The sequence below is a fragment of the Neophocaena asiaeorientalis genome, unplaced genomic scaffold, assembly GCF_003031525.2.
Source record: "Neophocaena asiaeorientalis asiaeorientalis breed wild unplaced genomic scaffold, Neophocaena_asiaeorientalis_V1.1 scaffold784, whole genome shotgun sequence".
NCBI lineage: Eukaryota > Metazoa > Chordata > Mammalia > Artiodactyla > Phocoenidae > Neophocaena > Neophocaena asiaeorientalis.
In genome coordinates this window covers 318,599-345,140 of record NW_020174692.1, presented here as the reverse complement: position 1 = coordinate 345,140, position 26,542 = coordinate 318,599, and the positions used below count along the sequence as shown (strand labels likewise).

Here is a 26,542-nt window from a genome sequence, read left to right as displayed (position 1 = left end):
GATGGAGGTCACTCCTGTGATTACATCATATTATATAATATTTAGCAGACTGGAGTGAGAGATTCCTCTGTTGGCCTTGAAGAAGCAAGCAGCTGTGCTGAGGACGCCCTCGTGGCAAAGAACTGCTATCAGTCTTTAGGACCGAGGGTGTCCTCCAGCCAACAGCCAGCAAAAAGCTGCATCCCTCGCACAGCTCTTAGGAAATAAATTCTGCAACAATCTGAATGAGGCTGGAAGCAGATTATTCCCCAGAGCTTCCAGATGAGAACATAGTCTGGCTGACACACTCACTGCAGCCTTGTGAGACCCTGAGCAGAAAACCTAGTTAAACCATGCCTTGCTTCCTGACTCATAAAAACTGTGAGATAATAAAATGTGTGTTGTTTTAGGCTGCTGATTTGTGGTAATTTGTTACCATACAAATTATTTATTTATTTTTGGCTGTGTTGGGTCTTCGTTTCTGTGCGAGGGCTTTCTCTAGTTGCAGCAAGCGTGGGCCACTCTTCATCGCGGTGCGCAGGCCTCTCACTATCGCGGCCTCTCTTGTTGCGGAGCACAGGCTCCAGACGCGCAGGCTCAGTAGTTGTGGCTCACGGGCCTAGTTGCTCCACGATATGTGGGCTCTTCCCAGACCAGGGCTCGAATCCGTGTCCCCTGCATTGGCAGGCAGATTCTTAACCACTGCGCCACCAGGGAAGCCCACCATACAAATTTGTTACCATAAATAGAAAACTAATGCAAGTATACTTAAAATATTTTATTATGGAAAAGTTCAAACATATACAGAAGCAGAGTGAATTGTTTAGTGTACCCATCACCTACTTTCAGCAGTTATCAACACATGGCCAATCTTATTTCATCTGTACTACTACTGATTACTCCTTCCCCAAATGTATTATTTTAAAGCAAATCCTAGACAGCCTATTATTTTAATCTGTAAATGCTTCAATCTGTATCTCTAAAAGGTATGGCCTTGTTTTTCTTAAAAGACAAAGCCACGACATCATGATCACATCTAAAAAAATTCCTTAGTATCATCAAATATTTGGTTTGTCCCTTATACACTGACGATGGGAATGTAAATTGGTTACAACCACTGTGGAAAACAGTACGGAGCTTCCTCAAAAAAATAAAAATAGAACTACCATATGACCCAGCAATTCTACTCCCTGGTATATATCCGAAAAAAACCCAAAAACACTAATTTGAAAAGATACATGCACCCCAATGTTCATAGCAGCATTATTTACAATAGCCAAGATACGGAAGCCACCTGAGTGTCCATCAACAGATGAATGGATTAAGAAGGTGTGGTAAAAACAAAAAAACAAAACAAAAAGAAGATGTGGTATACATATATACAATGGAATACTACTAAGCTGTAAAAAACAATGAAATATTGCCATTTGCAGCAGCATGGATGGACTTGGAGGGCATTATGCTAAGTGAAATAAGTCAGACAGAGAAAGACAAATCCTGTATGATATCACTTACATGTGGAATTTAATAAATACAACAAACTAAGGCATATAACAAAAAAGAAGCAGACTGACAGATATAGAGAACAAACTAGTGGTTACCAGTGGGGTCAGGAAAGGGGAGGGGGGTGAGGTAGGTGTAGGGGATTAAGAGGTACAAACTATCAGGAAAAAAATAAGCTACAAGGATATATTGTAAAACATACGGAATATAGCCAATATTTTATAATAACTATAAGTGGAGTATAACCTTTAAAAATTGTGAATCACTATATTGTACACCTGTAACTTATATTGTACAGCAACTGTACTTCAATAAAAGAAAAAAAAACTTTATGGTAAAACATACATATCATAAAATGTATGATTCTAACCATTTTTAGCTGTATAGTTCAGTGGCATTAAGTATGTTCACATTAAGTATATCACCACCATCTATCTCCAGAACCTTTTTATTTTCCCAAACTGAAACTCTGTACCCATTAAACAATAACTTCTCCTCCTCCCTTCCTCCCAGGCTCTGGCAACCACCTTGCTACTTTCTGTCTCTATAAATCTGACCACTCTATGTACCTCATATAAGTGGAATCACACAGTATTTGTCCTCTTGTGACTGTCTTATTTCACTTAAAAGGGACTACTCTTTTAAAAAAAGTTTATTGAAGTATAGTTGATTTACAATGTTAATTTCTGCTGAGGGACTACTTTAAAAATATTTAATTTAATATTTGTGTAAAATATTTACACAATGATTATTATAATTTTTAAAATTGTGTAAAATATTTACATGGTTCCAAGTTGAATCTGCAAGACAAGTTTCATTCAGAGAGGTCTAGTTTCTATTCCTGTCCCCATCCATACACAGGCAACCACTGAAATGTTTTTGGTTTATCCTTCCTTTGTCCCCCCATCCCCCCCCTTTTTTTGCTATAAGCAAACATATTTGTATTTATTCCCTCTTTCTTAAATGGTTGCATATAAGGATGGTAAGTAAATAACAGTACACCATATATATCTTCTCTGTCTTGCTTTATTCAATATTTATCAATATTTCATGGATATCATTCCTTATCATTATATAGAGATAGAAGTTCTTAGTTCTCATTCACCTTAACAGCTCTTAACTCATAATTCCTAACTGATTTGTCAGATGTAATACTGACAATGTTTAGGACCACACTTGGAGGTTACATACCATATACTTTCCTAATACTTGTTGAAAATCTGTAGCAACTGCATTTGATGGAGAAAAATGTTCTTGTGACATCAAAGGATTTCTCAGAAAAGTCTCACTAACCTGGGGAAATTAATGGAAATATTTAAATTATATAGATAATTTCAACTGGAGAATTACATAGTAAGTGTTTATTTGAAGCAAAGTTTGGCAGAAACTTGCAATGAAAGAAACCAGAACAGTTCTAGAATTTTGGTGGCAGGGTATCTTTTCTATTTTAAAGATGCAGTATTAATGAAAAGTGTGCTCATATCTCATATCTCGTATCGTGAGATTGCAGGTGCTACCTTGATTCTTTGGTATTGGTATTTCTGAAGACTTGAGGGGACTTGCAGATGTTCACCTCTGGCAGACAAGGAAGGATAGGAGTCACTGATATTCTCTAAGTAAGTGTTTTTCATTTTCCCCTCCTGCTCTTACCCTCAAAATCCATTCAATGATAACAAAACAATCCCAACTAAATGTCATGAGACTATCTTCCAAACCCTATAGGGTTGTTATATGATATTTCAAAGCTTTAAGAAGGAATTCTGACAATTGTTTGTACTTAATGTTGTATCACCCGAAAAGCAGTGGTAAAAATCATGCAGTCTGGTTTTGGAAAGTTGGAAAAGTTGGATGTTTTTCCATAATGGCAGAGAGGGAAAAAAAAATTAGAGTATAGTCAGTTAAATGGCTAACAGTGTTTATCATGTAGATGCTAACAATTGTCTAGGCATAAATGTAGAGTGAATTACAATATTAGGCCTTATAATCCTTGATTCTATATATGGTTACAGTTTGAGTTGTGTTAAAACAAGTTGGTACACTAAACAAATGAAATATATGCATAATGTGACTGGAGAATAACTATTAATAACTATAGTACAGCTGACCGATTTTTCCATTAATATTTTTTGTTAAGATATTTTTCATAAATTATATATTTGTGAATAAAATTGAAGATTAGTATTATTAACTTTTTAAAATAAGAAAAAAACATACTATTTGGATCATAAAATTACCAGAATAATGGTTTAGCCCTAGTCTGTCTCTGAGACTGCCTTTCACAGTCTTATTCTAGTTGGAAGTTAGACACTGGGTGATAGTCAGCAGTAGATGATATCTATTGAGAAGGTTAACTAGCCTTTAAGAAATTTATAAAATCTCATGTATCTGTATAAGTACATACACATAAGTACTCTATTTATCATATTTCATATTTGTTGGCAACTTTCAGGTAAAACGTTCTCTAAAAGTAGTATATCTTGATTAAAAAATTTTTTTTTCATTTAACTCATAATTGATTCATATTTTCTGCTAGAAGTGTCTTATCTATAATTATTTGAAAATTAAATACATATGCTATTGAGAAGGTATATTAAACATTAGTAAAGCTTAATTTTTCTTATTTTTAAAGAACAAAATAAATATGAGAGATTCCAAAGATGATCTGGGTTAATCATCTTTGTAGATATTGCTTGAGAGTTAGGGAAATTGTAGAAGCAGAAGACAGATGAGGGATGAAGGTAAGAAATCTCTGAAGGTCACTAATGGCTCTGCTATATAGACAGATCTGCTTTTGGTTAGGGACATTATTACCAATAAACTATAAAACAGACCTCATAATTTCAATAACTGAAAAAGTCAAAGCAGTAAAAGAAATTACTTACATTTTTAAGAAATGCAGATGGTGTTACAGTATCTAAGGCATTGTCTGAGGCACATAGGTAAGTGATTCCGTCAATAAAGAGAGTATGGTAGACAAAGCTTTGAAAAGAATACATTCAGTTACATGATAATATTAAATTAAGTACTGATACAGAGAATTTAATTTTGTTTTCAAGCTCTCATTAATAGTATAAAAACTATGTAGATAACTTTTTATAATCAGAATAATTAGAAATCTTTCATACCTTTGAAAAATTAAACTATGTTAAATAAAAACTCTCTAAAATGTGAATATGCATTTAAAATTGCATCAATAAACATAAATTACAATAGAGAAAATTCTAATAATCTAATCATATATATTTCACATGCCTTTGATGGAAGTCACTCTCACTCCAAGACTGAATCTAGATTCTGATCAAAGAGAAAATGCTATGTTCACTGATTTTTACTATCCTTATATTTTTAGGCAGACATATTTAATTTTGGCACTTCTTGGCTTTCTACTATGATTGATTAGAATTTGAAAGTTGTAAATTCCCAAGACCAAATATTCTAGAGAACAGGATGAGTCTGGGAGGGGGAATTAAACTCCCCTATAGTAATCCAGTGTAGCTTTTCCTGACCACTCCAACTTCTAGACATTTGTGCCTTCTCAGACTCACTTATTAGGAGGCTAGAAGACTCTTGGAAAGTGCTTCCATCTTTACTACCCAACAATCCAGAAAATTTAGGAATATGGCAACCAAAATAGTTGCTTGGTGCCTAGGGTTTAATCTAGTCATTTTTGAGCACTCTATATCCAAATGGTTAACAGGCAACAGGCCTATTCAAATGCTAAACTGGATAGATATGAGAATGAGGAATCTCAAAAATAGGTAGAAAAGATAATCCCAGGGGCAGAAAACTTAAGATATGTGCCCCTTCAATGTAAATCCTTGATATCATATCATGAATACAATATGCTACAAATATTTTTAATGATGATATTATTGACATGCATAATATCCACTAGGAAAATATTTTTATTTTTAAATAGGGAGGAGTCTTCACAGGAGAAGAGTTGCTAATTCTGTCATCTCTCCAAAAGTTATATATGTGATCTAAATTGATACTGGATGTGATTTTAAATTTATGCTTAGTGTGTTATTGGTAACACTCAGAAACCATCCTTAAATATTAAAAATCTTGAATACCTGATGACTAGGATATATTGTTAACTGACAAATGCAAGATGGAGAAAAGTGTGTATGATGTACTGCAGTTTATGTATCAGTCTCATTTCCTAACATAAGGGAAGTACAAATATATGTATGTGTCTCTTATAGAAAAAAAAGGAAAATGATAAACTAAGAACTTATTCGAAATGGTTACCTACATAGAGGGAGAGAGAGTAGTGTGAAGAAAGCAATGAAAATTAGACTTTGTGAAGGAAACTCATTTTGTAGATTTGACTTTGGAGCCATATAAATGTTTTACATAATTATAAAGTGTTATTAAATCAAACTTTAAAGAGTGCAATCCTTAAAAATCAAAAACAAAATAATAAAAAAAAGAACTTAACTTTATATCAAGTCACCCAAGCAAGAGATGGTGGCAGAGGTGGTCAGATTCTGCATATGTTTGGAAGGTAAAGACAACGGATTTGCTGATGGGCTGGGTTTGGAAGTAAAAGAGACCAGAGTCAAGGATCCCAAAGGTTTTAGGCCTGAGGAACTGGAAAGGTGGTATGTGGAAGACTGCAGGAGGCGTGGCTTTGGACAGAAGTTTGAGATGCCCATCAGACATCCAACAGATATGTGGAATGAGCAGTTAGATATACAAGTCTGGAGTTCAGGGAAGAGGTCCTCAAAAGATTCAAATTAGAATGTTCAATATAGGTAAGCCAAGAGTAGAGGAGGAAAGAATCTCTTTTTGATATCATTCCAGCTAACAAATGAAAACAAAACTAGAATATCACCATTATGCAACCCCCAATACATTAATGGCTCTAGGGTGTAGGCAATGAATATCAATGGCTACTAGCATGCCAAAAGGAGATATAAGCAGGTATTATATACCGTCTGATGAAAAAACACCTGCAGTCTTGCCAAAGGGATTAGGCCACTGGATCCAGCCACTTGGACCATGGTGAACTGCATTTTGAATATGCAATCAGCAAAACCAGACTGAGGGAAACTCTATAGGTTCTTCAACAATAAATTGTAAGGAAAGAAAAGGGGTGGAGGGGGAATATGTGGATTAAAGAGACGTAAAAGACACCAAATTAAAAAATGGGCAGAATTGGGCTCTCGTGCCTGAGGATGCTTATTTAGGTGCTGAGGCAATGAAGAAACAGGATAAGTGACTGCTACAGAATTTGGAATGGTGGTTGATTTGAGGGGGAGGGAGGAAACTGTGAATGGGGCAGGACACATGGTAGGGAGTTTTGGGGATACCTGGCAGTGTTCTATTTTTTGGCTTAGATGGTAGTTGCAGTTGGTTGGGGGAGGTCCTTTGAGAAACTTCATAAAACTATACATTTGCTTGATGTGGCTTTTGTATTTTGTTTTATTTTACAATATAAAGGTTAAAACACACCTCCTCTTAAAAGGACAATGATGAGTCTAAAAATAATAGATCTTTCTTATTCCCCACCTGTTTTACCAGCAAAATGTTTACTTGGGACATTACATAGTTTAAACCATACCATGTGATGTCCCAAGTAAAGTAGAGTGATGTTATTAAAGATATTTTCAAGTGGAAGTTTCCTTTTTTATTAATGAAATATTTTGGGGATAACTAAAAAGGTATGGAGAATAAGATAACACGAACACTTGTAGACCTACCATTCAGCCAAAATGTTACAGATACAATTAATGTCCCCTGTATACCCTTCCTCAATTTCTCCTCCCTTCTCTTTTGCAGAGGTAACCACTATCTTGAATTTAATGTTCATCATTCTCATTCATGATTTTATACTTTTACATATAGAAGTTCTCCTTTCTGAGAGTTCAGTCAAGAGTCTGTATAAGAAATATTTTTCCCCATGTCATTGTCACTGTAATTATCAGCTGGCAATGATTAAAAAAATAGACTTTTATTAGAATATACCTTACCTTCCCATTTGAATTATGGTCTTTGGTTCAGCTCTAAGAAGCACTAGTTTAAGCACTGTTGCCGCTGCTTCCTAAAAATAAATTGTCAGCATTTATTTTGTAGAAGATTGTAGTGTCTTTTATTACTCATCTGCTTAATTTACCAATGTTCTGTTTAGTTTATTAAGGAACAACTGTTTACTAGGAGAACTAATGGGTGGTTATTCATAATGCATGATAAGAGGCAAGTTATCATGAAATGTTCATATGAATATGAAGGAAAATATTAAAATTACATAAATATACATATACTTTGTGTATATACATATAAGTGTGCAAATATAAGTTGCACTAATTAGTCCTTTTCACAGCACATTATTAATATGACTGGGAAGATATTTGACTATCTAATCAAATATCTTTTCAGTGACTTCTACGAAGCTATACATAAAATGTTAATGGATTAAAAGTATTCAGCTTTTAGTCTCTGAATAACCTATGCAGGCTTCTTTTTTTTAGACTAAGATAAAATTTTTACTCATTATTATTCACTGACATCTTTCTATTAAACAAATAATTGCTAAGATCCCTTCTACTTATTTCTTTTGTTTGTTTGGCTGCGTTGGGTCTTCGTTGCAGCGCGCGGGCTTTCTCTAGTTGCGGCAAGTGGGAGGTAACTCTTCGTTGTGGTGCGTGGGCTTCTTGTTGCGGTGGCTTCTCCTGTTGCAGAGCATGCGCTCTAGGCGTGCAGGCTTCAGTAGTTGCAGCACGTAGGCTTAGTAGTTGCAGCACGCGGGCCCTACAGTGCACGGGCTTCAGCAGTTGCGGCACGCAGGCTCCAGGCACACGGGCTCAGTAGTTGTGGCTTGCAGGCTCTAGAGCACAGGCTCAGCAGTTGTGGCACATGGGCTTAGTTGCTCCGCGGCATGTGGGATCTTCCCGGACCAGGGAATGAACCCGTGTCCCCTGCATTGGCAGGAGTCTTAACCACTGCACCACCAGGGAAGTCCCTACTTGTTTCTTATAAGGCCCATTCTTTGGGAGAAAATTTGCAAGGTATTATGATTATCCATAATACCTTAAATACAGTTAATTATATGGAATCCCATTAATTGACTTTAGAAGTGTGAAAGGAACCTGAAAGTTACCTAAGAAGACTTGAATAGCCACACTCCTGATTAACTTTTCATTTTCAAAAAATGACACTTGAAATAAAAACTTTTTGGGAGAGAAAAGCTTGTTATTAATGGTAGAGAGTAAAACTTGAAATTCTTGGTATTACCAGAAAAATCCAGGCAATATTCTCTAGGAAACGATTTCCTAAGAAACATTAAGGGAATTAAGAGAAAACATACTCTTTCAGTTACTCTATTCTCATCACTGGAACATATTCCCCTACCCTTTCCAAAGTGTCCCTTTTAGAGTATATAAACTATGAAATCACAGAAACATGTGAAACAAAGCAAATGGCAACATGAGGCAGTAAAATAATTAACACACTGGACTGTAGTGCCATTTCTGGAGTTGAAGTGCTGCACAACCTAAGAAAATGAGTTGTTTGGGTCTGTTTCCTTGTGTGAAGAATGAAAGGATTGGGTAAGATGATCTCTGCAGTCCTGTCCAGTTCCATTTGATTTCATGATTAAGCTTTGGTAGATGCTAATATTTTCTAATGAGTATAAAATATTTGTGACATTAATATTTAGCACTGAAGGAAGATATGATAGAACTGTGCCTTAAAGCTCCTTCTCCCTGGTCAGCCTTCCACACAGCAGTCATTCCAGACCTTTAATCCTGTCCCCCAACTGCATACTGCTCCACCCCCTTCCACTTTCTTACTTCCTTGCATGCTTCATAAAGAGAGGCCAATGGGCTTATAAACTCCTTCAACTTTCTGACTCTCTCCCTTCATAATTAATGAAGTAGTTATTGAGAACATACTATGTCCAGGCATTGTCCACTGTAAGGACAGAGTTGAAAACAGTCCCTGTCCTGAAGGAGTCCGATGGCAGAGACAGATAAGTAAAAGAAGATTCCAGTTCAACCTGGCGAGTAGTTTGGGATGTAAATTAGCCTGGGCATAGAGAAGGCTTCAAGGAGGAATTGAGAAACATCTCAGAGCACAGAAGAGGTGACACTGCTGAAAAATGGAGACAAGTGGGTTCCGGGGAGAGGGAACAGGAGATTGGAAGGGAGATCTTGGTGAGACTGGAGAGCAGCATGAAGTTCAGGATGGCTGGAGCACAGGGACAGCTGGGGAAGAGAAGGAGGTAATCACGGAAAAGCCCTACCAGGGAGGGCTGTGAATGCCAGGCTAAGGACTATGAACTTTACAATGAAAGTAATCAGGTGCCATCCAATGATTTTAAGCAGGGGAGTGACAGGATCATATTTGCTTTTAGGAACAATCCTCTGAGCAGCAGTGTGGAGGCTGGTTTTGAGAGGGACAAGGCTAAGGTCTGGGAGATTGAGTTAGGAGGCATCTTCAATAACCCTGGTGAGAAGTAACAAGGACCTTGATGAAGATGTGGTTCAGAAACAAGGAGATGAATTCAAGATGTACTCAGGAGATGGAACTGATAAAACGTGGTGGCAAAGAACACATTTGAGGGTGCAGAAGAGGGAAAAATGAAAGATGACTCCCTGTATCCAGCTTGAATGGCTTAGTAGAGCTATGCGGCAAGATTAGAAATACACGAGGAGGAATCCGCTAGGAAAGAATTAATTTAGTGCTGGACATGATATGTTTCAACTTCTTCTATTAGGCAATCTACTCGTGGAAAGAGATTACCTTGAAAGCAGATTTGGCAGTGATCAAAATAAAGGTGTCCATTTGTGTGAACAAATGTGTCAAGTTAAAAGAGGACTGAAGTTAGAACCCTGAAGAACATGGCATTCAAGGGACTGGCACAGAGGAGAGCCTCAGAAGGAGACTAAATTCCATGTCTATATCCACACCTCCTCCTTTCCCCAAGACAGCATTCCTCTAAACCAAGGCTCACATCTCTACTGCCACATTGGATCCATCCCTTTGTGCTCCTTCAGGTCTTGCTCTAACCAATAATCACTGCCCCTTATATCTTCAACCTCTTCTCCTCTCCATTAGCCTATATTCAGGTGAAGGTTTTCCCTGTATTAAAAAATGAGGCCCTTTCCTGGACCATACTTCTTCTAGCTTTCACCCTCTCTCATTCCCCTTCTAAATTCTTGAAAGAACAGTCTAACTTCACTCTCTCTACTTCCTGGTCTCCCGTTCACTTGGCCTAAAGCCATCTGGCTTCTTCTGCCTCTACCTCTACCACTATCGGTAGGATCACTTAACATTTCCTAATTGTCAGTCCAATGAACACCTCTTGGATCTTGTTCAACTTCTCTGGGTCATGAGACATTCTTGTAATTTTCTTCTCTCAGCTTTCAGAATACCACTGCTCTCATTTGGTGACCAGCCTCTCTATTCTATTCTTAACAGTGTTCTGCCTTTTGGTATTCCTTTCTTCTCACTTGGGCAATCTTACCCACTTCTACCATCTTTAACTGTTAGCCCTGACCCTCTGACTGCTACCTATTGGAACTTTTAATGATTTAAATCTTTTGGGAATAAGATGGAGGAATAAACACACAAACATATTGGCTATTTCCAACCGGCAACAAAATTCAACCTGTCCCAAAACGTACTTTCTGCCCTTGCATTTCCTCTGACTTCTTCCCCCAGAATCCTGCCTCCATCTGTAGTTTCCATCTTGTTTAATGCCACCTAAGAAAAAAATTTGACAGATCTTCACATTGTACACCTTAAACTTACAAAATGTTATATGCCAATTGTATCTCAATAAAGCTGGGGAAAAAAGATTAAAAAAAACAAAAAGAATCATCCTAGGCATGGCCCTGTTCCCTATCCTACATATCCAGCCAGTCATTAACTCCTGAGGATTAGTTTGCAAAGTCTCTTTAGGATCTGCCCACTCCTCTCCTTCTTCGCTGTCATTGCCTTAGCTCAGGACTTTAGATCTCCTAGATAAACTATAACACCACCATCCAAACTGGTTCTCTTCCCTCCAATCCCCCTTCTGTATTGTAACCAGACCAAAATTTCCAGTAAATGGATCAGATCTTGCTATTCCTCCATTTATAAATCTTTAACTGCTCCCTGGTTTCCCTTGGATAAGAGAACAAACTGAATATAGGACCTTTCATCAACTATTCTCTGTCCACTTTTCTGACCTCAGCTTTAGCTCCTATATACTGCGATCCTGTGCTCTAGCCACACTGAGGTTCTTGCGGTTCCCCCAAACACGCCATTCTGTTCCCTCTGCATGGAGTCCCCATTCCCTTTTCCTGTGGCAGGCTAGTGCTCACTCTTGTAATACTTTTAAGCCAAGCACCTCCTCTGTGGTTGGCAAGCAGTCACCCATCCTGAGTGCTACAGGATCAATCTCCATCTCCCGCCATTGAAATACTTTTTACATTGGAGGAGAACAAATGCAGCCCTTGGGTATAAAAGGACAATGTGCTCATCAAGGGACAGCTCCAGGCGCCGTCTTCTCTTCCTTGTTGCATCCCCTACACCTTTACCCCGGGATTTTGCAACTAAAACACGTTCAATAAATGTGTGTTGAACTCCAGGCCATTTCTCCGCGGGGGAGATAAAATCTTTAAAGGTCTCCGGAATTAAACGTGACTGCTAATCTCAAGTATGTCGCGTGCAGCACCAACCCTAACCCCTGGGCGGCGCACTTGCGGCTCGGCCGGCCGGGAGCGCTAGTGGCTCACGCCGGGGATTCACCATCTCGCAGGCTAGGCCGTACGCGGGGGTGGGGCCTCAAGCCTCAACAGCCCGCTCCGGGTAGCCCCTCGGCGCTCCGTCCTGAGGGGCGGGTCCAGTGGGCGCCACCCTTGAAAAGTGGAGCCTGCGAAGGCCGAGGTGACGATCCAGGGGTACCTGATAAGAGCCGCCGGTTAGGGTCAGCTCCGCTAGGACCGCTCGGCCATTTGCAATACAGCTGTAGGCGATCGTCATAGTGGGCGAACTACTGAAGTACAGGTTCCCGCCGGACCTAACCGCCCGCAACAGTCTCGGGACACTGACTGGGGCGTGGCTCCGGGAGGGGCGGTGTCTGCGCAGGCGCGAGGAGCGATTGATTGGCAGGGAGGGAGGCGGGGCCCTCCCTTACCTGGGCTGAAACTGTGACGAGACCGGGCAGTCTGGAAAAACTGGCTTTGGTTAAGTGAAGTCTTTCTTCGTAGTCATCCTTAAAATCATTTAGGAGCCAGTTACTTCACAGTGTTTACTTACGTAGGATTCATTCTCAATCTAGGACATGTAAAATAATAGACCTTGATTAAAAATGAGATTCATTCATGAATTCAACAAGTACTGGCTGAACTCCCACTGTGCGCTCCCTAAGTGCTTGGACTAACAGGTATGCAAAAAGATAGGTTCCAGACCCTGACTTTTAGGAGTTCATGTTCTACTAGTGGTCACAGAGGCACATGTAGACAAGTGCCAATCTCAAGTGACAGGTGTGCACTATGATTGAAAGATAAACTAATCGCACAAGTTGGAGTGGAGGCTGCTAATTCTCCCTGGGAGAGGGAGCAAAGCTTTCAAAGTCACTGTCCGATGGAGAGGGTGGGTTGGAATTCTCTTAAATGGGGAGGAAAGGTAGGACAGTCTAAGCAGAGGGAACAGCTCTGTGAAGGCTTGGAAGAAGGCAGGCGGGTTCAGGGAATGGATGTGAGTGTGTGGTAGAGGAAGGGTGTGTGGTGGAGTGGGTAGGAGATGAGAAGGGTAGGAGTGGTAGAATGACTTGTTATCCTAGACCTCGAGTTTCTTGACAAGAATTTCTAAAAGTGCTTCAGATAAGCTTAGATATTTTCTTTTTTTTAACATCTTTATTGGAGTATAATTGCTTTACAATTGTGTGTTAGTTTCTGCTGTATAACAAAGTGAATCAGCTATACGTATACGTACATCCCCATATCTCCTCCCTCTTGCGTCTCCATCCCACCCTCCCTATCTCACCCCTCTAGGTGGACACAAAGCACTGAGCTGATCTCCCTGTGCATAAGCTTAGATATTTTCATTAGCAAGACTTCGTGGTAGAGTTGGAAGAAGTCAGACACACTTGGATCCAAAATATAGGCATTGCCATTTACTCTGGGCCTTTATCGTAACTTAACTCTCTGAGACTTGGTTTGCTAATTTATAAAATAGGGATAGTTCTCAAGTTTAAGTAATTATGCAAAATACTTAGCATACCATAGATATGTAGTTGCAATCTTTAGTATGATAAATACATTAATGACAATTACTTTCTTGCTTCCAATGGTGTAACTTTAAAGGAAAAACAGTCGATGTCCTTATGGGGTGCCTGGCAGGAGGTGAAGACAGGTAGTTGACTGAGTTTATTTTAACCCAGTACAATCAAATTGTATTTGACAAGCAAGCAGCAAAACTGGTCTGGACTGTAGCGCTTGAGAAAAATGCCTTGTTGAATCATTTTATATAAAGGAAATCTTGAACCAATGTGTCTTATCAACTTAGAGATAATATCTTGTGTTACAGGTGGGTTGACTGAATTACAAGCACTGGTCACATTACTTATACGTGGGAAAATGAAATATGTTAATTCTGAGGTAATGCACTGGTATATTCTTGCTTGCTGTAAAAATAAGCTTAGTAAACTTGGCCACATTGCGTTGCTCCTTCTGTTTAGTAAATAGTGGAGCTGAAAGCCACGGGGCAATGAAGTCATGAGCTGTAGTAACAACAACAAGCATCGGATAATTGGAGAGGTGTATATGGGACTGTCCCCCTCTTGGGCTCACCTTGTCATATTAAAACAATCCTGTGAAGCTAGTGTGGTGGGTCAACTTTGCACAGCCCACAAATTCCGGCCTACAGCAACGTAAAACATAATTTATAACACAACTCGACCTTTCTCGTGAGCCTCATGTTACCCGATATCTGAGCTTAATCTAGTCAGTGGGAGGTGTCCTCAGTGAACTCAGAATTTCCCCCTTCCCTTCTTGAGATTGAGTTAGGAGGCATCTTCAATAACCCTGGTGAGAAGTAACAAGGACCTTGATGAAGATGTGGTTCAGAAACAAGGAGATGAATTCAAGATGTACTCAGGAGATGGAACTGATAAAACGTGGTGGCAAAGAACACATTTGAGGGTGCAGAAGAGGGAAAAATGAAAGATGACTCCCTGTATCCAGCTTGAATGGCTTAGTAGAGCTATGCGGCAAGATTAGAAATACACGAGGAGGAATCCGCTAGGAAAGAATTAATTTAGTGCTGGACATGATATGTTTCAACTTCTTCTATTAGGCAATCTACTCGTGGAAAGAGATTACCTTGAAAGCAGATTTGGCAGTGATCAAAATAAAGGTGTCCATTTGTGTGAACAAATGTGTCAAGTTAAAAGAGGACTGAAGTTAGAACCCTGAAGAACATGGCATTCAAGGGACTGGCACAGAGGAGAGCCTCAGAAGGAGACTAAATTCCATGTCTATATCCACACCTCCTCCTTTCCCCAAGACAGCATTCCTCTAAACCAAGGCTCACATCTCTACTGCCACATTGGATCCATCCCTTTGTGCTCCTTCAGGTCTTGCTCTAACCAATAATCACTGCCCCTTATATCTTCAACCTCTTCTCCTCTCCATTAGCCTATATTCAGGTGAAGGTTTTCCCTGTATTAAAAAATGAGGCCCTTTCCTGGACCATACTTCTTCTAGCTTTCACCCTCTCTCATTCCCCTTCTAAATTCTTGAAAGAACAGTCTAACTTCACTCTCTCTACTTCCTGGTCTCCCGTTCACTTGGCCTAAAGCCATCTGGCTTCTTCTGCCTCTACCTCTACCACTATCGGTAGGATCACTTAACATTTCCTAATTGTCAGTCCAATGAACACCTCTTGGATCTTGTTCAACTTCTCTGGGTCATGAGACATTCTTGTAATTTTCTTCTCTCAGCTTTCAGAATACCACTGCTCTCATTTGGTGACCAGCCTCTCTATTCTATTCTTAACAGTGTTCTGCCTTTTGGTATTCCTTTCTTCTCACTTGGGCAATCTTACCCACTTCTACCATCTTTAACTGTTAGCCCTGACCCTCTGACTGCTACCTATTGGAACTTTTAATGATTTAAATCTTTTGGGAATAAGATGGAGGAATAAACACACAAACATATTGGCTATTTCCAACCGGCAACAAAATTCAACCTGTCCCAAAACGTACTTTCTGCCCTTGCATTTCCTCTGACTTCTTCCCCCAGAATCCTGCCTCCATCTGTAGTTTCCATCTTGTTTAATGCCACCTAAGAAAAAAATTTGACAGATCTTCACATTGTACACCTTAAACTTACAAAATGTTATATGCCAATTGTATCTCAATAAAGCTGGGGAAAAAAGATTAAAAAAAACAAAAAGAATCATCCTAGGCATGGCCCTGTTCCCTATCCTACATATCCAGCCAGTCATTAACTCCTGAGGATTAGTTTGCAAAGTCTCTTTAGGATCTGCCCACTCCTCTCCTTCTTCGCTGTCATTGCCTTAGCTCAGGACTTTAGATCTCCTAGATAAACTATAACACCACCATCCAAACTGGTTCTCTTCCCTCCAATCCCCCTTCTGTATTGTAACCAGACCAAAATTTCCAGTAAATGGATCAGATCTTGCTATTCCTCCATTTATAAATCTTTAACTGCTCCCTGGTTTCCCTTGGATAAGAGAACAAACTGAATATAGGACCTTTCATCAACTATTCTCTGTCCACTTTTCTGACCTCAGCTTTAGCTCCTATATACTGCGATCCTGTGCTCTAGCCACACTGAGGTTCTTGCGGTTCCCCCAAACACGCCATTCTGTTCCCTCTGCATGGAGTCCCCATTCCCTTTTCCTGTGGCAGGCTAGTGCTCACTCTTGTAATACTTTTAAGCCAAGCACCTCCTCTGTGGTTGGCAAGCAGTCACCCATCCTGAGTGCTACAGGATCAATCTCCATCTCCCGCCATTGAAATACTTTTTACATTGGAGGAGAACAAATGCAGCCCTTGGGTATAAAAGGACAATGTGCTCATCAAGGGACAGCTCCAGGCGCCGTCTTCTCTTCCTTGTTGCATCCCCTACACCTTTACCCCGGGATTTTGCAACTAAAACACGTTCAATAAATGTGTGTTGAACTCCAGGCCATTTCTCCGCGGGGGAGATAAAATCTTTAAAGGTCTCCGGAATTAAACGTGACTGCTAATCTCAAGTATGTCGCGTGCAGCACCAACCCTAACCCCTGGGCGGCGCACTTGCGGCTCGGCCGGCCGGGAGCGCTAGTGGCTCACGCCGGGGATTCACCATCTCGCAGGCTAGGCCGTACGCGGGGGTGGGGCCTCAAGCCTCAACAGCCCGCTCCGGGTAGCCCCTCGGCGCTCCGTCCTGAGGGGCGGGTCCAGTGGGCGCCACCCTTGAAAAGTGGAGCCTGCGAAGGCCGAGGTGACGATCCAGGGGTACCTGATAAGAGCCGCCGGTTAGGGTCAGCTCCGCTAGGACCGCTCGGCCATTTGCAATACAGCTGTAGGCGATCGTCATAGTGGGCGAACTACTGAAGTACAGGTTCCCGCCGGACCTAACCGCCCGCAACAGTCTCGGGACACTGACTGGGGCGTGGCTCCGGGAGGGGCGGTGTCTGCGCAGGCGCGAGGAGCGATTGATTGGCAGGGAGGGAGGCGGGGCCCTCCCTTACCTGGGCTGAAACTGTGACGAGACCGGGCAGTCTGGAAAAACTGGCTTTGGTTAAGTGAAGTCTTTCTTCGTAGTCATCCTTAAAATCATTTAGGAGCCAGTTACTTCACAGTGTTTACTTACGTAGGATTCATTCTCAATCTAGGACATGTAAAATAATAGACCTTGATTAAAAATGAGATTCATTCATGAATTCAACAAGTACTGGCTGAACTCCCACTGTGCGCTCCCTAAGTGCTTGGACTAACAGGTATGCAAAAAGATAGGTTCCAGACCCTGACTTTTAGGAGTTCATGTTCTACTAGTGGTCACAGAGGCACATGTAGACAAGTGCCAATCTCAAGTGACAGGTGTGCACTATGATTGAAAGATAAACTAATCGCACAAGTTGGAGTGGAGGCTGCTAATTCTCCCTGGGAGAGGGAGCAAAGCTTTCAAAGTCACTGTCCGATGGAGAGGGTGGGTTGGAATTCTCTTAAATGGGGAGGAAAGGTAGGACAGTCTAAGCAGAGGGAACAGCTCTGTGAAGGCTTGGAAGAAGGCAGGCGGGTTCAGGGAATGGATGTGAGTGTGTGGTAGAGGAAGGGTGTGTGGTGGAGTGGGTAGGAGATGAGAAGGGTAGGAGTGGTAGAATGACTTGTTATCCTAGACCTCGAGTTTCTTGACAAGAATTTCTAAAAGTGCTTCAGATAAGCTTAGATATTTTCTTTTTTTTAACATCTTTATTGGAGTATAATTGCTTTACAATTGTGTGTTAGTTTCTGCTGTATAACAAAGTGAATCAGCTATACGTATACGTACATCCCCATATCTCCTCCCTCTTGCGTCTCCATCCCACCCTCCCTATCTCACCCCTCTAGGTGGACACAAAGCACTGAGCTGATCTCCCTGTGCATAAGCTTAGATATTTTCATTAGCAAGACTTCGTGGTAGAGTTGGAAGAAGTCAGACACACTTGGATCCAAAATATAGGCATTGCCATTTACTCTGGGCCTTTATCGTAACTTAACTCTCTGAGACTTGGTTTGCTAATTTATAAAATAGGGATAGTTCTCAAGTTTAAGTAATTATGCAAAATACTTAGCATACCATAGATATGTAGTTGCAATCTTTAGTATGATAAATACATTAATGACAATTACTTTCTTGCTTCCAATGGTGTAACTTTAAAGGAAAAACAGTCGATGTCCTTATGGGGTGCCTGGCAGGAGGTGAAGACAGGTAGTTGACTGAGTTTATTTTAACCCAGTACAATCAAATTGTATTTGACAAGCAAGCAGCAAAACTGGTCTGGACTGTAGCGCTTGAGAAAAATGCCTTGTTGAATCATTTTATATAAAGGAAATCTTGAACCAATGTGTCTTATCAACTTAGAGATAATATCTTGTGTTACAGGTGGGTTGACTGAATTACAAGCACTGGTCACATTACTTATACGTGGGAAAATGAAATATGTTAATTCTGAGGTAATGCACTGGTATATTCTTGCTTGCTGTAAAAATAAGCTTAGTAAACTTGGCCACATTGCGTTGCTCCTTCTGTTTAGTAAATAGTGGAGCTGAAAGCCACGGGGCAATGAAGTCATGAGCTGTAGTAACAACAACAAGCATCGGATAATTGGAGAGGTGTATATGGGACTGTCCCCCTCTTGGGCTCACCTTGTCATATTAAAACAATCCTGTGAAGCTAGTGTGGTGGGTCAACTTTGCACAGCCCACAAATTCCGGCCTACAGCAACGTAAAACATAATTTATAACACAACTCGACCTTTCTCGTGAGCCTCATGTTACCCGATATCTGAGCTTAATCTAGTCAGTGGGAGGTGTCCTCAGTGAACTCAGAATTTCCCCCTTCCCTTCTTTCTACACGGGCGGGGGGGAAGGTGGCGTCTATGTCTGTGAGGAACTTGGTGGAGGGGAGATCTCCTGAGTCATGATCTTCGTCTCTCTAAGGTGGCATCTGCTGCTAATGTTTGTTTTCTGTCTGTGGTCATCAGTTCACATGCTCTACTTGGAACCTGCAGGCTCCCTCACGCACTCTGGTTCTCTCTCAACCGCTTTTGTGGCCCTCTTAGGGGCAAAGGAAACTTTCTGCTGCTCCCTCATGGCATTCTGAGGCTTTGGGAGGTTCAAGAGTCTGTCTCAGGACTCTGGCCAACACAGCATGCTGCCACCCCTCCTGTCATGCTGTCAGGCTGTTGTCATGGGGGAGCAGCTCTCAGACTTTACCTCACCTGGGAAGCAAGACCTTGGATCCCCAGTTGGCTGAGAGTCTTCTCATCCCACACTCCATCACCTCTCATCTCCCAGCCGGGGCTCGGTGGCTGGATTGCTTCCTATGGACCCTCTGCCCTCCTCCAGCATGGGGAGACTCCAGCAGGCCCAGGTGGGGAGCTGCCCACCCTTCAGGTATTCTTTACAATTTGTGGCATTACTGTTGGCTTCTGCTGTCGCAAACCTTTTCTTTCCATGGACTCTCTCTTTAGGGAGTTTCCAAAATGTATTTTGAAAGATTTAGAGCTGAGAATCTTTTCCTTCTCTCCCTGCTCTTCATCCTCTGTACCTCCTCCACCTCCTCCTCCATTTTCTTTGTTTTCTATTTTTTTTTTTTTGCGGTATGCGGGCCTCTCACTGTTGCGGCCTCTCCTGCTGCGGAGCACAGGCTCCGGACGTGCAGGCTCAGCGGCCATGGCTCACGGGCCCAGCCGCTCCGCGGTATGTGGGATCCTCCCGGACGGGGGCACGAACCTGTGTCCCCTGCATTGGCAGGCGGACTCTCAACCACTGCGCCACCAGGGAAGCCCTGTTTTCTATTTTTATGCAAAAGGAATAATTGAGATTAAAACCCACAGCAGATAATATAAAACAGCACAGGTATTTCTGTCGTTCCCTTGATAGTTTGGCAAAATCTTGAGGGTGGAGCAGAAAGAGAAGATGGACCCCTGGGAAGGAGAAGGGGGACATTTCACTTTTGTCCATTTATTTTAAAACAAGCTTTTAGAGCTCATGACTACTTTCATGGACCAGCAAATCTACTGTTATTGCTTTTTAGAGACTAGCATCTCAGAAGGAAAAGTCACTAATTTTGAATCATCCAATTTCTTAGGTCACTAGAGAGTTTCCGAATATTCCACAAGCTGGGGACTTTCAAGCACTCACTAATTCAAGATGCTTCTTGTAAAGTATTAAGTTCTCCTGTAACGGACTATTCTTTTACTTATTGTTGTTTTTCAAAAATGGAAATATTTTTATAGTTTTTTTTCTTGTAGTGTTCACTTGTAGTGAACAGTGATCACTGTTGAAATTCAAACAATACAGCAGTAAAAGTCTCCTTACCATCCCATGAAAATAACCATTGCAGTAATCTAATTTATATTTCTTTTCTTTGTTATGCCTTTTATATTTAACATCAATGAATAACATATTTTCTGAACTCTGTTTTTTTTTTTTTGACCGTGAGGTGCTGTATGCAGGATCTTAGTTCCCGGCCAGGGATCAAACCTGTGCCCCCTGCAGTGGAAGCAAGGCGTCTTTAACCACTGGACTGCCAGGAAAGTCCCTGTTTTGTTTCGGTTTATTTATTTATTTAATTAATTTATTTTTGGCTGCATTGGGTCTTTGTTGCTGCTCGTGGGCTTTCTCTAGTTGCGGTGAGTAGGGGCTACTCTTCACTGCAGTGCATGGGCTTCTCATTGCGGTGACTTCTCTTGTTGCAGAACACGGGCTCTAGGCGCACGGGCTTCAGTAGTTGTGGCTCAAGGGCTCAGTGGTTGTGGCTCGCAGGCTCTAGAGCGCAGGCTCAGTAGTTGTGGTGCACGGGCTTAGTTGCTCTGCGGCATGTGGGATCTTCTCGGACCAGGGCTTGAACCCATGTCCCCTGCATTGGCAGGTGGATTCTTAACCACTGAGCCACCAGGGAAGCCCTGTTTTGTTTTTAAAATACATTGTTCTTTGACTATTATATATATCTCAAATATTTTCATCTGAAGTTTACCTTTTTCTTTTTGGTGTCTATTCTTTTCCAGACATTTTTGTTTCTTACCTCGTCAAACATGTCAGTATTTTTTTATTATGATCTTGGACCTTAGTGGCATGTTGTGCAAGGCTTCCTTTTCTATCTCCATATAAAAATATTGCCTTATTTTTTTTTCTGTTTCTTTTGCTTGTTTTACTGTTTAACTCTTTAATCCACCTGGAATTCGTTTTTTTGTCTCTTGAAAGGTAGGAATTTGTGTTTTCCCAAATGTACAGCCAGCTGTTTTGTACCACTTACTGACTACTTTCCCCACTAGTTTTTTGTTTTGTTTTGTTTTGTCTTTTTAAAATTTATTTGGAGGCACCGGGTCTTAGCTGCAGCACGCGGGATCTTTAGTTGTGGCATGCATGCAGGATCTAGTTCCCTGATGAGGGATCTAACTTGGGCCCCCTGCTTTGGGAACTTGGAGTCTTTACCACTGGACCACCAGGGAAGTCCCTCCTCATTAGGTCGAAATGCCACTTTTACCACAGACTAAACTCCCACATGTACATTGTTAATTCGATTTTAGAGTTGATGTATAGGTCTATTTCTGTGCTGATATCACAGTGATTCAATAACGGATTCAATAAAGCAAATTTATTTTTTAAATTTAACAAAGTGGAGAGAATTAATATATTTGCAATATTGAGTCTTTTCAGCCAGGAACATTGGTTGACTTTCTATTTGTTCTATATTATATCTTCCTATAAAAGCTCTGTAAGTTTCTTCATAAAGGCTTGACAAATTTTTAAATGTTTATTCTGGGGTACTTTGGGTGCTCTTGTTAGTGGAATTTGTTTTCCATTATGTTTTCAAACTAGCTGTTTCTGGCGTGTGGAAAATCTGTTGGCTGCATTTAATTTATTTGCATGTAGCTCCTGCTCCATTATATTGTAAACTCCTTAAGGCCAGGGCCCTCCGTAATGCTTTGCTCAATATGAACATGACGTAGGATACTATTGTTGACCGTCATATTAGGCTTTTCCATTATACTCAGTGACCAAGTGGAGGGGAACCTCAGGTAGCAGTGATATTTGTGAAAACTGGATCATGATCGAGACAGTGGGGAGAGATTGAAGGGACCTTGGAGTCAAGCAGACCTGGACTTGAATGCTGACTTTGCCACGTTCTGGTTGTGTAATCTTGGCATCTCTGAACCTCAGTTTCTTCCTTAGGCTCATCTCTGAACCTAATTCATAAAGTGAGCTAACATATAAAGCATTTTGTGACTGGCCGCCAGCAGGTGTTCCATGATGGATGGTTGTTATGATCATTATGAGTCCATATTGTCATGTAACCAAATCTATCCAATAAGAGGCACATTTAAGAAGGCATGGTCTGGTGTATTGAACTGATTCTTATTTATTTACCTACCTATTTATTTTTAAATTTTTTTGGGGGGATTTTTTTTTTGTTGTTCAAACAGAAAGTCACAAAAATTATAATCATCCTCATCAGTTCACTCAGTCCCATGTAATTAATTTTTTTATCGTGATCGTTCGTTAGCACTTTTTTGAGTTTATCAGTTTTCCATTAGAGTTCTGAAAATGCTTATTCATTCAGTTCAGCAGTATAGTCAGTTACCAGAAACCTGTACTTGTTGAGTCTTTTCCATCAATTCCTTGAAGATGAAACCCTTTTATAGGAACATATTTGCAGAAGCATCAGAGTACACCCAGAACTGTCTGTAAATGACAAAAGACTTTAAAATGACCCCGGTTAAAGATTTGATGAAAGTTCATAATAATGCAATTGACAAGGAAATTTAGTTATTTCTGAGATATACATTTTAAAGTAATAACTAGAATTATGACTTATAACATTATACCAGAACATATAAGATTTTTAGAAATTTCATGTAATGTCTGAAACATTTATATTAACATATCTCCATACAAATAACCCAAAGAAAGTTTAGTATTAGTTGTTTTTTTTGTTTGTTTGTTTTTCTATGCTACAGGTTCTTAACAGTCATCAATTTTATACATGTCAGTGTATACATGTCAATCCCAATCGCCCAATTCAGCACACCACCATCCCCACCCCACCGCAGTTTTCCCCCCTTGGTGTCCATACGTCTGTTCTCTGCATCTGTGTCTCAACTTCTGCTCTGCAAACCGGCTCATCTGTACCATTTTTCTAGGTTCCACATACATGCATTAATATACGGTGTTTGTTTTTCTCTTTCTGACTTACTTCACTCTGTATGATAGTCTCTAGATCCGTCCATGTCTCAACAAATGACTCAATTTCGTTCCTTTTTATGGCTGAGTAATATTCCATTGTATATATGTACCACATCTTCTTTATCCATTCGTCTGTCGATGGGCATTTAGGTTGCTTCCATGACCTGGCTATTGTAAATAGTGCTGCAATGAACATTGGGGTGCATGTGTCTTTTTGAATTATGGTTTTCTCTGAGTATATGCCCAGTAGTGGGATTTCTGGATCATATGGTAAATCTATTTTTAGTTTTTTAAGGAACCTCCATACTGTTCTCCACAGAGGCTGTATCAATTTACATTTCCACCAACAGTGCAAGAGGGTTCCCTTTTCTCCACACCCTCTCCAGCATTTGTTGTTTGTAGATTTTCTGGTGATGCCCATTCTAACTGGTGTGAAGTGATACCTCATTGTAGTTTTAATTTGCATTTCTCTAATAATTAGTGATGTTGAGCAGCTTTTCATGTGCCTCTTGGCCTCTGTATATCTTCTTTGGAGAAATGTCTATTTAGGTCTTCTGCTCATTTTTGGATTGGGTTTTTTGTTTCTTTAATATTGAGCTGCATGAGCTGTTTATATATTTTGGAGATTAATCCTTTGTCCGTTCATTCATTTGCAAATATTTTCTCGCATTCTGAGAGTTGTCTTTTCATCTTGTTTATGGTTTCCTTTGCTGTGCAAAAGCTTTGAAGTTTCATTAGGTCCCATTTTGTTATTTCTGTTTTTATTTCCATTACTCTAGGAGATGGATCAAAAAAGATCTTGCTGTGATTTATGTCAAAGAGGGTTCTTCCTATGTTTTCCTCTAAGAGTTTTATAGTGTCTGGTCTTAAATTTAGGTCTCGAATCCATTTTGAGTTTATTTTTGTATATGGTGTTAGGGAGTGTTCTAATTTCATTCTTTTACATGTAGCTGTCCAGTTTCCCCAGCACCACTTACTGAAGAGACTGTCTTTTCTCCATTGAATATCTTTTTTAATACAATTATCCATTTTATTTATAGGCATTTACTTATTAAGGAAAGATACTAAAGAGCACTAGACCAACTGTGAAATCACTTAGAGAGTTCTATGAGAGCAGAAACCATATGGACTATTTCCATTTCATCCTACCACCACTATACGCCCTCCCCACCTCAGGACCTGTGACTTAAAGATTTTTTTTTTTTCACACAGAGGTTATTCTAAACATAGTGATTGCAGACTGCAACAACAAGGCTGTAACTCTAGACTCTTACTCCATGAATACATTGTGGCTTTTTGTTCTTAAGATATATTTCCAAGATGAAATGGCCTAAATTGCTTATATATTATAATTAAACCCAACAATCACTTTGCATTGAGAAAGCTAAGTAATTTTATATTAAATAGTAAATAGGCTTAAAATGACCTTTGGGATTGGAAGGGCTCAAACTGATAAAATGGAAAGTTACAGCCTATCTTAGTTTCCCATAATCTCTTAGGGTTATTCAAAAGCAATGCTTAAGTATACATAGTAAGGGAAATAAACAATTATAGAGAAAGAAGAGAAAAAATGAGGGTGGTTAAAAATTAGCCTACATTAAAAGAATTTTAATATCCTGCATTTCATGCATCTGTAATGAAACCACAATTTTGTAGGTGTTTCATTCTTTTAAGATGAAAAGTTTTTTAATATGTATTTGGACAAGGAATGATATCTATATCCATATATCTATATTTATATATAGATATATATGCTGGTTTTTAAATGGGAAGATAAGCTATATTGACATAGTGAAGAATGTGCCACTTTGGGCAAAACAGAAGGACTGAATAGAAAAAGCATTTAAATTTAAATCAGTAAACCACACTTCTGGTTCTAACACAAACTGTGTAATCCTAAACAGATCAACCTAACTCTTTGTAGGTCCTTTCCTTCTCTTGTGTTTCCCACTTAGAGAAGTTCCTTTAGCATTTGTTGTAGAGCTGGTTTGGTGGTGCTGAATTCTCTTAGCTTTTGCTTGTCTGTAAAGCTTTTGATTTCTCCATCGAATCTGAATGAGATCCTTGCCAGGTAGAGTAATCTTGGTTGTAGGTTCTTCCCTTTCATCACTTTAAGTATATCATGCCACTCCCTTCTGGCTTGTAGAGTTTCTGCTGAGAAATCAGCTTTTAACCTTATGGGAGTTCCCTTGTATGTTGTTTGTTGTTTTTCCCTTGCTGCTTTCAATAATTTTTCTGTCTTTAATTTTTGCCAATTTGATTACTATGTGTCTTGGCATTTTTCTCCTTGGGTTTATCCTGTATGGGACTCTCTGTGCTTCCTGGACTTGGGTGGCTATTTCCTTTCCCACGTTAGGGAAGTTTTCGACTATAATCTCTTCAAATATTTTCTTGGGTCCTTTCTCTCTCTCTTCTCCTTCTGGGACCCCTATAATGTGAATGTTGTTGCGTTTAATGTTGTCCCAGAGGTCTCTTAGGCTGTCTTCATTTCTTTTCATTCTTTTTTCTTTAGTCTGCTCCACAGCCATGAATTCCACCATTCTGTCTTCCAGGTCACATATCCATTCTTCTGCCGCAGTTATTCTGGTATTGATTCCTTCTAGTGTATTTTTCATTTCAGTTATTGTATTGTTGGTCTCTGTTTGTTCTTTAATTCTTCTAGGTGTTTTTTCTTTAATTCTTCTAGGTCTTCGTTAAACAGTTAAACATTTCTTACATCTTCTTGATCTTTGCCTCCATGCTTTTTCCGAGGTCCTGGATCATCTTCACTATCATTATTCTGAATTCTTTTTCTGGAATGTTGCCTATCTCCACTTCATTTAGTTGTCTTTCTGGGGTTTTATCTTGTTCCTTCATCTGGTACATAGCCCTCTGCCTTTTCATCTTGTCTATCTTTCTGTGAAAGTGGTTTTTGTTCCACAGGGTGCAGGATTATAGTTCTTCTTGCTTCTGCTCTCTTCCCTCTGGTGGATGAGGCTATCTAAGAGGCTTGATGGGAGGGACTGGTGGTGGGTAGAGCTGACTGGTGCTCTGGTGGGCAGAGCTCAGTTAAACTTTATTCCCCTTGACTGTTGATGGGTGGGGCTGGGTTCCCTCCCTGTTGGTTGTTTGGCCTGAGGCAACCCAACACTGGAGCCTACCTGGGCTCTTTGGTGGGGCTAA

The 26,542-nt window shown here is 40.2% G+C and overlaps 1 protein-coding gene across 1 annotated transcript in view; it reads right to left on the bottom strand.

Moving 5' to 3' along the window:
• The window catches only part of LOC112409007 (vesicle-associated membrane protein 714-like), a 42,985-nt gene extending 30,529 nt beyond the window's left edge, over nt 1–12,456 (bottom strand). The window contains exons 1-4 of the mRNA XM_024758871.1: nt 12,379–12,456; nt 7,461–7,531; nt 4,365–4,461; nt 2,674–2,775 (exon numbers count right to left, since the gene is read on the bottom strand). Coding sequence (XP_024614639.1) covers nt 2,674–2,775; nt 4,365–4,461; nt 7,461–7,531; nt 12,379–12,456 — 348 coding nt within the window. The remainder of the gene's footprint in view (nt 1–2,673; nt 2,776–4,364; nt 4,462–7,460; nt 7,532–12,378) is intronic.
• Between the last annotated feature and the right edge of the window lie 14,086 nt (nt 12,457–26,542).